General features: G+C 16.1%; 4 protein-coding genes across 4 annotated transcripts; 1 reads left to right on the top strand and 3 right to left on the bottom strand.

Annotated features, from left to right (window-relative positions):
- Positions 1–212: 212 nt before the first annotated feature.
- Positions 213–977, top strand: PGSY75_0425100 (exported protein (hyp6); the record flags this gene model as incomplete). Its single annotated transcript, XM_018784291.1, has 2 exons — positions 213–290; positions 441–977. 2 exons carry the CDS (start codon positions 213–215, stop codon positions 975–977), a joined length of 615 nt encoding a protein of 204 aa, XP_018643453.1.
- A 1,992-nt stretch (positions 978–2,969) lies between these two features.
- On the bottom strand, positions 2,970–3,914 carry PGSY75_0424900 (exported protein (PHISTa); the record flags this gene model as incomplete). Its single annotated transcript, XM_018784290.1, has 2 exons — positions 2,970–3,677; positions 3,777–3,914. 2 exons carry the CDS (start codon positions 3,912–3,914, stop codon positions 2,970–2,972), a joined length of 846 nt encoding a protein of 281 aa, XP_018643452.1.
- Positions 3,915–6,360: 2,446 nt separating this feature from the next.
- Positions 6,361–7,374, bottom strand: PGSY75_0424800 (exported protein (PHISTb); the record flags this gene model as incomplete). Its single annotated transcript, XM_018784289.1, has 2 exons — positions 6,361–7,230; positions 7,309–7,374. The coding sequence occupies 2 exons, from the start codon at positions 7,372–7,374 to the stop codon at positions 6,361–6,363; spliced, it is 936 nt and encodes a 311-aa protein (XP_018643451.1).
- Positions 7,375–8,767: 1,393 nt separating this feature from the next.
- On the bottom strand, positions 8,768–11,275 carry PGSY75_0424700 (serine/threonine protein kinase, FIKK family; the record flags this gene model as incomplete). The annotated part of the gene is made up of 3 exons (XM_018784288.1): positions 8,768–8,848; positions 8,999–10,945; positions 11,075–11,275. 3 exons carry the CDS (start codon positions 11,273–11,275, stop codon positions 8,768–8,770), a joined length of 2,229 nt encoding a protein of 742 aa, XP_018643450.1.
- Between the last annotated feature and the right edge of the window lie 1,940 nt (positions 11,276–13,215).

Raw genomic sequence — 13,215 nt, 5'->3', positions numbered from 1 at the left:
CCAAAAATAGATCATAAAATAAATTTATATAATATAATTATTCTCATTAAAATAAATAATTTTATTAAAAATAATATTATTATCTAATATAAAATATAATTATTTATATTAACCATTTCAAGAATGTAATATATGTTATATATATATATATATATCATTAAAAATTATAGATATTTTAACATATTAATTATTAATAAAAATTAATTCCTACAATGCACAAACTTTTAATTCTTTTTAAAAAATTATTATTTATATATTTTTTTAATTTGCTAATATACATTAATAATGAGGTTAGTATATAAATATTATCTAATTTTTATTTCATAAAATATTTATATATTTTATAATAAACTATTTTCAAATAAAACAATTTATTATATTTTTATCACTTTAATGTATATATTTATTTTATTATTTTTCTTCATTTTTTTATTTTTCAGCATTTTCTAAATATTATAAATTATGAAATATATAATTTTAACAAGGTTTCTACTTTAATTATGAAACGAACATTGAATGAAATGTTAAGGTATAATAATAGGTCACAATTAAAGGTCTCACACATAAATAATAAAACTGATGATTATGAAGAAAATATAATTATTTCATCTCAAACAGAATTGTTAGAAACTTCCAAAAAGCAATCAAATGATAATATATCAGAATATGATAACAATTATAATATAACTACAAGAGAAGAAACCTTGGAAGATTTGCTAAACGAATATGATGAAGAAATGAGAGAAATAAATAATAATAAAAAAAAACCTTTTTTTAAAAGAGCCAAACTTCTATGTAAAGCCTTTGATAATATTTTTATAGACAAGGTAGTAGATTCAAATATACAGAATAAACAATCAGATTTAAAAGAAGATGTAATTGATAACGCGGTAATACTTGGTGCTTCTACAGTTTTACTTATACCAGTACTTACATATTTTTGTAAGCGAATTAATTTTTTCCATTCACCCCAATAATAAACAAAACTAAAACTGAAGAAAAAAATATATTCAAATAAAAATAAGTATATAATTTAATTTTATAATATTAAAATGTATATTCAATAATAATATATAGTGATATTGTATACGTATATATATATATATATATATATATATATATATGTGTAAAAACGATATTTGTATAAAGATTATAATATTATATTGTGCAATATTAATAGAAATTAGTTAATATTTTAATATAATTCAATCCTTTTTTTTTTTTATGAATTAATTAATATACTATATCTTCAATATTTTTATAAACATTTATATTTTCATTAATTCAATAATATATATAAAAAAAAAAAAAAAAAAAAAAAAAACATTACTTAAGAATATAAAAATTCATATATATTTAATAAATTAACACCTTATATAATACACATTCAATATATAAATATTATTTTATATATAATAATATTTTAATGTAATAATGTAGTTGAGAACATTTTGTATTTTTCATTAATTATTAAGTATTTTTTACCATGTATTTTCCTCACATATTTATACATATTTAATAAGGTAATATATATATATATATATATATTCTGTACAGTACTATACTTTATTTATATTTATTAACATATTATAATATATCCTTTCAATTTTTTTTTATTTCTATCATATTTTCTATTTTTTTATAAGCAATAGTTCTTCTTATATTCTTCGAATTATCATGCAAAAATAATATTAAATGAGATTAATCATGTATTAAATACCACCTTATAAAATTCATTAAGATTTAGTGAAAAATATATATATATATATATATATATATATATACGCACTTCAAATAATAATAAAATATTCCATAACATTTTAATAGATGTATAAATTGTAAGAACATATATAATAAGAAACATTCATATCATAAAAATAATATAAATAAAGCTGAAATAATATCATATAATCAAACAAAAGAAACATTACAAGATCAAGTGGAAGAGTATTATCATTTAAAAGAAAGAAATAAACACAATAAAGGAAAAACCTTTTTATAAAATACACTTATTGTTATTATGTGCTATTTATGACATATTTATTACCAAATTAGTAGATATTAATTTACAAAAATAGCATTCATTATTATTAAATCATACGACTGTTAGCACAGAATATCTTTTTAATACTTTCCTTCAATTAAAATAGCTACATTAGGTTATCATATTACAAGATTTGAATTTGCGAATAGATATTAATATTAATATTTTAAAATATATTAAAGAATCACATAATAATACAAAATGTTTCACAAAAATATATACATATCAATTATATTTTGTCATTACATAAATTATGTGTATTAAAATAGATTAATTAATTTAATACACAAAATATATATTTTTCTATTATATTTGAAAATTCTTTTGTATTAATATAATATTAAATATTCCTTAGCTATATTTAGTAAAATATTCGGTATTTTTATAGTAAATAATAGTATTAATAATAATTTTTTTTTCCTTTTTCTTCTTTATTTAAATTGTAGAAATGTTTAAATTACATCAATAACACAAGTACAATTGTTAATAATATACTATATTTATATGCCTAATTATGTAATACTTATAGAACAATTTTATATAATATAAATTTCGATTTGAATTTCAATAGATAAAATAGTTATAATATATTAAAACATTAAAAATTATATATATATATATATATATATATATATAAACATACACACTTCTAATTCAAATATATTTTTGAAATGATAATCAATTCTTAAAGCTAAAAAATATATATATTATATGTATTATACTAGAGAATAGACATGAAAAAGCAAAATAACATAAATCTATATACGTTTGTTTATAATTCAAAAATAAAAATTTAATTTTACATATATATATATATATAATAATTAATTACTTTTAACGAAATAAATATATTATATAAATTTCTTATATTCAATGTTATATATAATTAAATTTTTATTTCTTTTAATTCTTATAATTAATAATTTTAACTATTAGCACTTTTCTTAATTTCTTTTGAGAGCTCCTTTTCGAAATTTTCCTTCAGTTCCCCTTTAAATGTATTAAAATGTTCTAAGAATGAATAAATAAAATTTAAACTTTTATCAATTCTACTTTTATCATTAATTAATCTATAAAACTTTTTAATGTATTCTGCCTCTTCTGTTCTTAATTCTCTACAATAGTTGAAATAAAGTCTTGACCATATATCGTTATATAAGAGTTTTCCATCACCCAAATCAATATCATTATCTAAATTTTCTTGTATTGATACCTTTAACTCGTGAAATATATTATCAAAACCTTGTTTCACGACAGAAAGTGTATGATTCCATATATTTCTAAGATCTTCTTTTGGAGGGCATTCTTTAAATGAATTTAAAACCTCATATAATTCTTTTTCTGTTAAATTCTTTGACATATCATTATAATTTATATTACATATAGAAACATTACTTTCACTTTCCGCATTATTATTTGCACAACAATTATTACTACTATTGTCATTTTCCGCTACTACTTCTTCATTACATTTAATATCAGTTTCATTGGATTTTACTTTAATCACATCTCCTTTTTTATATTTTAAATTTTTTTTCTTTTTTGGTACCTTAACTTTTTCCTCCTGAACTAAATTTCGTTTATATATATTACAATTTTTAGCTATTTCTAAGCTACCATTTTCTAAAGAGTTCTATAAAAAAAAATAAAAATAAATATATATATATATATATATAACATATATACATGTAATAAATATTTTATATTAAATAAATATATATTATCAGCTTACATTAAATAAAACATAATAAAATCCAATTATATATAAACTTAAGCAAAGAAATTTAAACGAGACATAATACAATGTCCCCTTTTGATTCCTTTTAGCACAACAAGAGGGAAAAATAGTACAATTTTTTTTAATTCCCATATTTAATAACGTTATTATTTTTTTGGTTGATATATAAAGAATGAAATTATGACAAATAATAATATATATTTATTTATATAGTATAAAAAATAAAAATAATTCAATTTATAAATAAAAGGTATGTTATATATTTATATTTATATTTATATAAATTTTTTTTTTTTTATAATATAATGAAATTATAAAAAAAAAATAAATAAAGGAATATAAAATATTTAATTAAATAAAAATATATAATATTTTCTTTTATAGGAAATAAACAAATGTAAAAAACACAAATTCAAGAATATAACAATAACAAATAAATATAAACGGTTTTTATGATTTTTATAAATTTAAATAATTATATTTTATTTCTTATAAAATATTCTCAAATGTTATATTCTATAAAATAAAAATCATTATTTTTTTATATATATATAATAATAACATATGAAGAGAAAATACAAAATAATATTTGCATGCATATTTCTTTTTAATATGTCCTATTATATAAATAATACTGTTATAATAATGAGAATATATATTTCAATATATATATTTATATTAAATCTTTTTTTTTCATATTTAAAAAGACGACTCTATTAAAATATTAATCTGCATTTTTCTTAGGATCATTTTTATGAAATTTAATTAAAAAATATTAATGTTATAATATTAAATATATCAATTACTTATTTTTTTTATTTTATTATTTTTATTTATTTATTTTTTTTTTTTTTTCTTAAATATTTTTTTTTACATATGTATATAATATATATATATATATATTACTGAATATATTAATTTTATATATTCTATAGAAAAGTTATAGTTATAAAAATAACATTGAATTATATCCACATTTAAAATATATCAAAAAATATATTTTTTTTTTTTTCCTTGTTAAAAAAACAATATATACAAAAAATATTCCATTTTTTTAATAAATAAAAATTTTTCTCAAATTTATAAAATTATATATTATAATTAAAAGTATAATAAAGAATATATTTAAATATATATTATTTATTATTGCATATATATTATATATAATGTACCATAAATTTTATATATTTAAAAGATAATTAGAAGCTTTTTTTTTTTTTTTTTTTTTTAACAACATACTAAAATAATAAATATACAACAAGGTAATTAAAAATATAAATCATATATTTATATAATCAAATAAAATATTTTTAAGAGGCTTATTATGTTATTACACATAAATATATTTACCCTTATGAAACAACAAAGATTACTAATGTATGTATATATATATATATATATATATATATAAAGTATATTAAAAATAAATTAATAAATATTTTACATATCCATATTAAAATATATACATAGAAAAAAGAATAATTTTTTTTTTAAATACATTATAATAATAGAAATATTATTTTTTACCAAAATAAAATTATATAGACATTTTTTATTTATTAATAATATAATATAATAAAGTATGTGTATTTATACTTGAATATTATCAAATTAAAAATATTTAATAAGAAAAAGAAAATATAATGAATAAATTTAATTATATTATAATAAGAAAATATTATATATGTTAAATGTAGGTTTATTCATTATATATAATTCATATATATTTTCTAAAACTTTTTATATTCCATAAATTTTATTACATATTATTTTATATAAACACTCATATAATATGGGTATATGGTACACAAAACCAAAAAAAAAAAAATTAAAATTTCAGGAATAATAAAATAAAATACATATATTCATTAACAAATATTTCAATTCATTCAATATAACATATTTGAATGTAAAAATAATATGATTCATAAATTATTATAAACATATATATATATTTATATATTAAAATTCTGAAAATTTTTTCATATTAGTCTTTTTTAGAATAAAAATACTTAAAAATAAACCTTAATCAGATTATATATTTCTATAAAAATATAATGACACATATTCAATATTTCTTTTTTCTTCCTTATTTATTTTAGATTTACATTTTTTTCATTTACATATAATATAATATTTCATATTATATATATTTTTTTTATATACTTATATGTGTGTGTATATATATTTTTGTATTTCTAAATGTTATATATATGTGTTATAAAACATTCATATATATGTTATGTTTTTCAAATAATAATTATATTTAAATAACATATGTTTACATAAATATATATAACATTAATTGTTTATATTCATCCTTAATTTTATATTCTTATCAAATTGGTAATAAATAATATATATATATATATATATATACATATATATATACATATACATGTTGATGTTCTTCCAAGAAAAGTAATAAAAAAATAATAATAAATAAATAAATAATTATTTATATACATATAAATATATTTCATTTTTTATAAGACATAACATGATACTACATATACACATACATATACATCATATATTTTCATCATGGAAGTATTAATTTATATTCCTATTCCATATTTTATTTAAATGATCTTTTTAATAATTCTGTATATTCTGTATTTACATTTTTTATTAATGTTCTCCATGTTAATCTATAAGCCATTACAAATATTCTAAATTCAAATATATTATGAGGAATAACAGTTGACCATTTATTAAAAATTTCATTAATAGTCTTATCATCATTATTATTATATTTTTTAACTACCATATTACATTCATTTAATATGTCATTCAATTTACCATGTGGTAATCTACTTTTATTTCTATGTTTCAAATATTGATTATATAAATTTCTTTTTAAGAGATTAAATTTGTTTTCTTCATTTTTTACAACTCTTTTCCATATGTCTATTAATTTATTGGTTTCTTCAGATTCATCTCCCAATAATAATATGTCTTTATTTATTTGTAAATCATTTTTGTTTGTTAATAATGTGCATTTATTATTTTCATCAAAATTTATTTCATATGTAGCACATATATCTTTATTCAATAAATCTTTAAATAATGATTTATTTTCATTGAATATATTTGATACATCACCATTCAAGAATTGGTTTAATAAATTACGATCATTTGATAAGTTCTCATTATCAAAATTACATAATGTTAATATGCTGTTAGCAAGATTTAATGAAGAAGCGCCAAAACCATGAAGATTACTATTACCTAAATTATGTAAAACTTGTTTTATTGTTTCTTCTCTATTATTAGATGAATGTAAATCTTCACTTTTCTCATCAATATGTTCATTCGTATTAATAAACGTTTCTTCGTTTGCTTTCTCAACAACATCAACAGATTCATTGGTAGACAAGATCCTTCTAAATATATTATCATTAAATTGAATTGGGGACAAAGAATAATTTATGCCATCACAATTACACTGTATAAAAAATAAAATAAATTTAAAGAATTATATATATATATATATATATTTTAAGACATTACAATATTAACTTACTTGTATATGTACAAATCCCAGAACAGCTAGTGATAAATAAATGTTATAATATTTAAATATATTCATTTTTAAAAAAAAAAAAAAAAAAAAAAAAAAAAAAAAAAAAATACATGTAATAATATATAAGTAAAAAAAATATATATATTATAATTATAATCTTATTTTATGTATTTATAAATATTCAAATTGCTTATAAACAAATTAATATCAAAAATTATATATTTATTTTATTATATATTTTACTATATTAATATTATATATATATATAACAAATTCTTAAAAAATTATAATAAAAATATAGGATACAATAAATAAAAACAAAATTAAAGAAAAAAAAAAAATTAATAGAAAAACACAATTAATAAGAATAAATTTTAAATTATAATATATATATAATAAATATGTATTTTCAATAATCGTATATTACTGCAAAATATATATATAAGAAAAAAAGTAATAACTTTGTAAAATATATGAATGTTATAAAATATTATTAATTTAAATAAGAAATAGTAAAATGTATTTATTTTATATATATTATATATATATATATATATATATATATATATTAATTAAATGTTATTTAAGAAATTATTATAAATAATATATAAATATATATGATAAAAATAAAGACGCATGTTCTTAAAATAATAACATTTCTTAATAATAAAAATCATATATACATTATATGTATATATAATATACATACACTAAATATTAAATCCTACAGAAAGAATATAAGGAGATATTTTAGTATTCCTTTATTTTAGAAATTAATATTATTTATATTATTACATATGAATTTTATATTTTAATCATATATATATATATATATAAGAAAAAAAAAAGTTTAAATAAATGTTTATATAAATTATTTAAAAACACATGAAATTTGTCCACATGTAAAATTTTTATTTATTTTTTCTATATATTATATAATTTTAAAAATATATAAATTAAAATGTTTTGATGAATGTCATATGAATAATAATAATAAAATAAAAAATTAAAAAAAAATATATATATAATTCATTGACAATAATAAAATATACTATTTAAAAAATATATATTAATTACAAAACAAAAACAAATCAAAACGAAAAAATAATATAAATAAGTAGGAAATGCTTTAACAAAAAAAAAAATAAAAAAATAACACTTTTAATTAAAAATTATTCTATTTATAATAAAAAAAAAAAAAAAAAAAAAAGAAAGAAAAAAAAAAAAATTCTTACAATATAAAAGGACATAAATTATTTCTATATATGTGGGTTCTTCCTTTTTAAGGTTGAAACATATATATATATATATTATTATTTCTATATTGTCCTAAACAATAAAATATTCCTTTTTAATTCTTTTTTTATTTTTTTTTGATATTGCATGTGTCAATCCTCATTTTTTTATATAAAGTCTATTAATAATAAAAGATCAAATAATACTTAAAAAAAAATAAAATTTAATCTTCACTAAACCACCAAGGATGTTCAGTTAATTCATTTAAATCTGTCTTCATTCTGCTTTCTAGTAATAATAATTTCTATAAAGGGAAAATATATATACATATATATATATGTATACACACATATATACATATAAATAATTTCATGTAATATAAAACAAAACAAAACACCCATTATGTATATATAATATAAAACATTTTTATTATTTTTATATATATATATATTACGTTAATTATATCTTTGAGTCCTTTTGGCCATTGTTGGGTTAACTGAAATACATTTATATTCAAATCGTATTTTAAGAAATTATTAAATGTTTTATCATTTGGTGGATCAGCTCGTTTCCATATATAACTTAAATTCCACATCCATATATAAAATATACCAAGCATATATTTATCTACACAGTGTACATCAAAATAATATTTTTTTCTTTCTTCTTGATCAGTAATAGATGATAAATATTCAAAAGGATGATCAATTTTTAAATTTATATGTTCTCTTATAATATCCCAACACTCTTTTGGAATACATGGGATTTTTCCAACACATGGTTGATAAGATTGGAATAAATATAAATCATCCCCACTTCCTTTAATATGTCTTAAATTACATGTATATAATGGAGCACATTTAGCTAGATCACATAAACGTAAATCACCATTATTTTCTATTAAAATATTTTCAGGAGATATATCAAGATGTGCCAATCCTGCATTATGTAATTTTATTAATAACTTTAAAAATTCAAACATAATTATTTTTTTATCTTCATTTCTTACACGAGTATCTTCATTTTCATTCCTTTTATTAATATATTGAAAAAGATCTTCACCAAATAATTCAGAAACAAAAACAACATAACCATTCTTATTTTTATTTAATTGTTCTGTTAACATCTCATTAAATTTATTCAAATCACTATAAGCCTCAATATCTTCATCAACAACATCGTTTGTATTATTATCATCATTATGGTTATTTTTATTATGGCTATTATTATCACATTTGTTGTTACTATCACATTTGTGATTATTATCACTCCTGTCATTACTATCACGTTGGTCATTTTTATCATCTTGGTCATTACTATCACTTTTACGTTTACCATTACTCTTATGCTTACTATTACTCTTATGTTTACCATTACTCTTATGCTTACTATTACTCTTATGCTTACTATCACTCTTATGATTATCTACATTTGTATTGTTATTGTCGACATTACATTTATCATTTTCAGGCTCATATAATACCTTGTACAATTTAGGTATGAGCCCAGGATAATACTCGCTTAAATAAGCTGAGGTTACTCCTTCCATAATAAAATTTTCTCCATCTAATAAATATTCTCCTTTATGAGCATTCATAAGATTGTACTGTCTTACCCACACCTCTATAGGTATCTTTTTAATAAATAAATATACTTCTCCTTCTTCTTCACCTTTCTCATTATATGAAAAAACAGAAGCTTTAAACATTTCTTGAAGTCTATCTCCATCTTTTGAAAAACCTACAGTTGGAATAGATTTAAATTTCCAATCAGCATATTTCACATTATTTACTCTTAATCTATTAGAACATCCTAATAATTTCGTCAAAGCTTCTTTTCCTAATTTCCAGTTATAAAAAAGTTTATAATGCATATTTTCTACATCTTCTACCTTACAGTCATTATTTACATTTTTATAAGATTTTTCATTTTCTTTTATTTTATATTTATTTTTTTCTTCACTAGGAAAATCTTCTTGTGCATCATAATATGTTTCTTCTTCTTTTTCTACGCAGGGTTCAATTAATTCTTCAGTATAATAACAATCATAAAATAGATTTCCATAGTCATACTCCACATCACTATCACTATATAAATCAGTATTTTCATGTGAACTACTTCTTTTACTACCAAAAATATTTTTTACACTTTTTTCTTTAGAACTCTTTGTTTTAGATTTATGTTGAGACTTACTTTTTTTTGTTTTACAACTAGAATAATTTTTTATTTCTTCCGAATTTTTTACACTTTTTTTTTTTTCTTTAAACAAATTACTTGACCACCAATTTTCCGAATCATCGTCAAATTCATTTTTACCCCTTAAACTCTCTGATAAGTTTCTAATACAATAATGTTGAATGTGTTTACTAGAACAATCATATTCATTATATATAACTTCATTCTAAAAAAAAAAAGTAAAAAAATAAGTAAATATAAACACACACTCACATGTAAATAAATATACATATATATATATATATAATTATAAATTTTTTTTTAATTTTATTTTCATCTATAATTAAGTACTCACCAATGGAATTATAAACAATAATAAAATGATAAAAACAATAATACATCTTGGAAATAATAATTTTATAATATTATAACTATCATCTTTATTTTTAACTTGTTTCTTTTTTTTTATATTTATAAAAAAATTAGCATATTTTTCATTTTTTGTATAAAACAACCCATTAGATTCAATAACCTTATATTTAGAAAAATAATTCATAATTATGATACTTAAAAAATTATATTCAACAAGTAATAATTATATATATATATATATATATATATATTTTTGTTCCTACAAATTGGTTTTATAAAAAAACCTATTCTATAATATTTTAATTATTATTTATAATATATTACTTTTAATTTTTTTTTTTTTTTTTTTTTTTTTATTGCTTCTACAAATAAGTTTTATAAAAAAGCTTGTTCTATAATATTTTATTTATTATTTATTATTTATTATTTATTATTTATTATTTTTAAATTGTTTGTTTATTTTTATCTTCATATACTACTTTTATATTATATACAATTCATGAAAATGTCCATATATATCAATTTTTGAATACATTCAAAATAAAAAAGATATATATATTAATAATATATAAATATATAATAAATAAATAAATAAATAAAAATATATCAAAATAACATTATAGATATTATATTGGCATTTTATTTTTTTTCCCCTTTATTTATTTTATAATAATATTTTTCCATTACACTTTCATAAATAATTACAAATTTTATTTATATTTTTCATTTAGAATCATATTCTAATATAACAACTTTAAATATATATTAGATATATAAATTTTACTAATCACGTGAAAATACATTTTTCAAATATAAAAAAAGCACAAAAATATATATATATAATATATATATTATTTATTTATATTTTTATTTTTTTTTCTAATTTTCCACTCTCCCTATAATATATATAGATTAGAATGTACATAATTTGATATTGTAATTATCACATGCATGAAAAATAATTAGTAAAAGAAGTTATAGAGAATTATATTTTATTTCAACCTATAATATTTTTATGTGGAAATGAATTCAAGAAGTAATATAATTTTCTTCCTACTACTAAACATGCATTTCTATTCTTTTTATATGTACCTAATAAATAAAAATTTCTTTCATAATGAACAATAAAATTAAGAATCTTTTTAAAATAAAAAAAAATTATATATATATATATATATATATATATACATATAATAATAATAAATATATTTATTATTATATTTTTTTTTTTTTATCCGTTTTTTAGTTCCTGATTTGCTTTCTATATACAATTATATATTATTTCTATATATTATTTAGAAATATATAAGTTTCTTCTATAAATTATGTTTATCTTTATTTTGAATAATCATTTTATTATATATATATTATATAATATTAAAATTTGAAAAAATATATATTCATTTATATATATATATATATATAATATATTCTTTTATTATTATTTCTCGCATCTTTAAAAAACTTAAAAAAGCATAAGAAAATGAAACTAAAACATATGATATAATAAAAACATAATATTATAAAATATCATAACTCTCGTCCGTAATATAATTTTAACTTTATATAAATATTTTATAGAACACCAATTACAAATATTTATACTTTTTTCATTCTTATATTTTTCTACATTTTTAGAACAATTTGTATTAATAAAACATTGAATATTTATATATATTATTAATATATATGTGTTTCCTTTAATAAAATTAAAGCGTAAAAGATATATTATATAAATATATATAATATTATATATGCAATAAATAAACCATATAGATATAAAACTTTATATCATATATCTATTTTTATATAGTATTATATAATATAATTAAGCATATAAAAAATAAATATTATATATAAAAATACATATAATATATTATAATATATTCTGCTTAAAATATAATCATGATGAAGTAAAAAAAAAAAAAAAAAAAAAAAAAAAAAAAAAAAATAAAAAATAAAAAAAAAAAAAATTTACAAAAAAAAAATAAATAATTAGTAAAAAATAATAAATCATTTTTTTTTTGTTTTATATTTCTTAGATATATATTTATATTATATATTTTACTTTTTTTTTTTTTTTTTTTTTTATTATTTTATTTAATTTTTATTTTTTTATTATTT

The sequence above is a fragment of the Plasmodium gaboni genome, chromosome 4 (assembly GCF_001602025.1).
Source record: "Plasmodium gaboni strain SY75 chromosome 4, whole genome shotgun sequence".
Taxonomy (NCBI): Eukaryota; Apicomplexa; class Aconoidasida; order Haemosporida; family Plasmodiidae; genus Plasmodium; species Plasmodium gaboni.
This window is presented reverse-complemented; position numbering and strand designations above follow the sequence as displayed.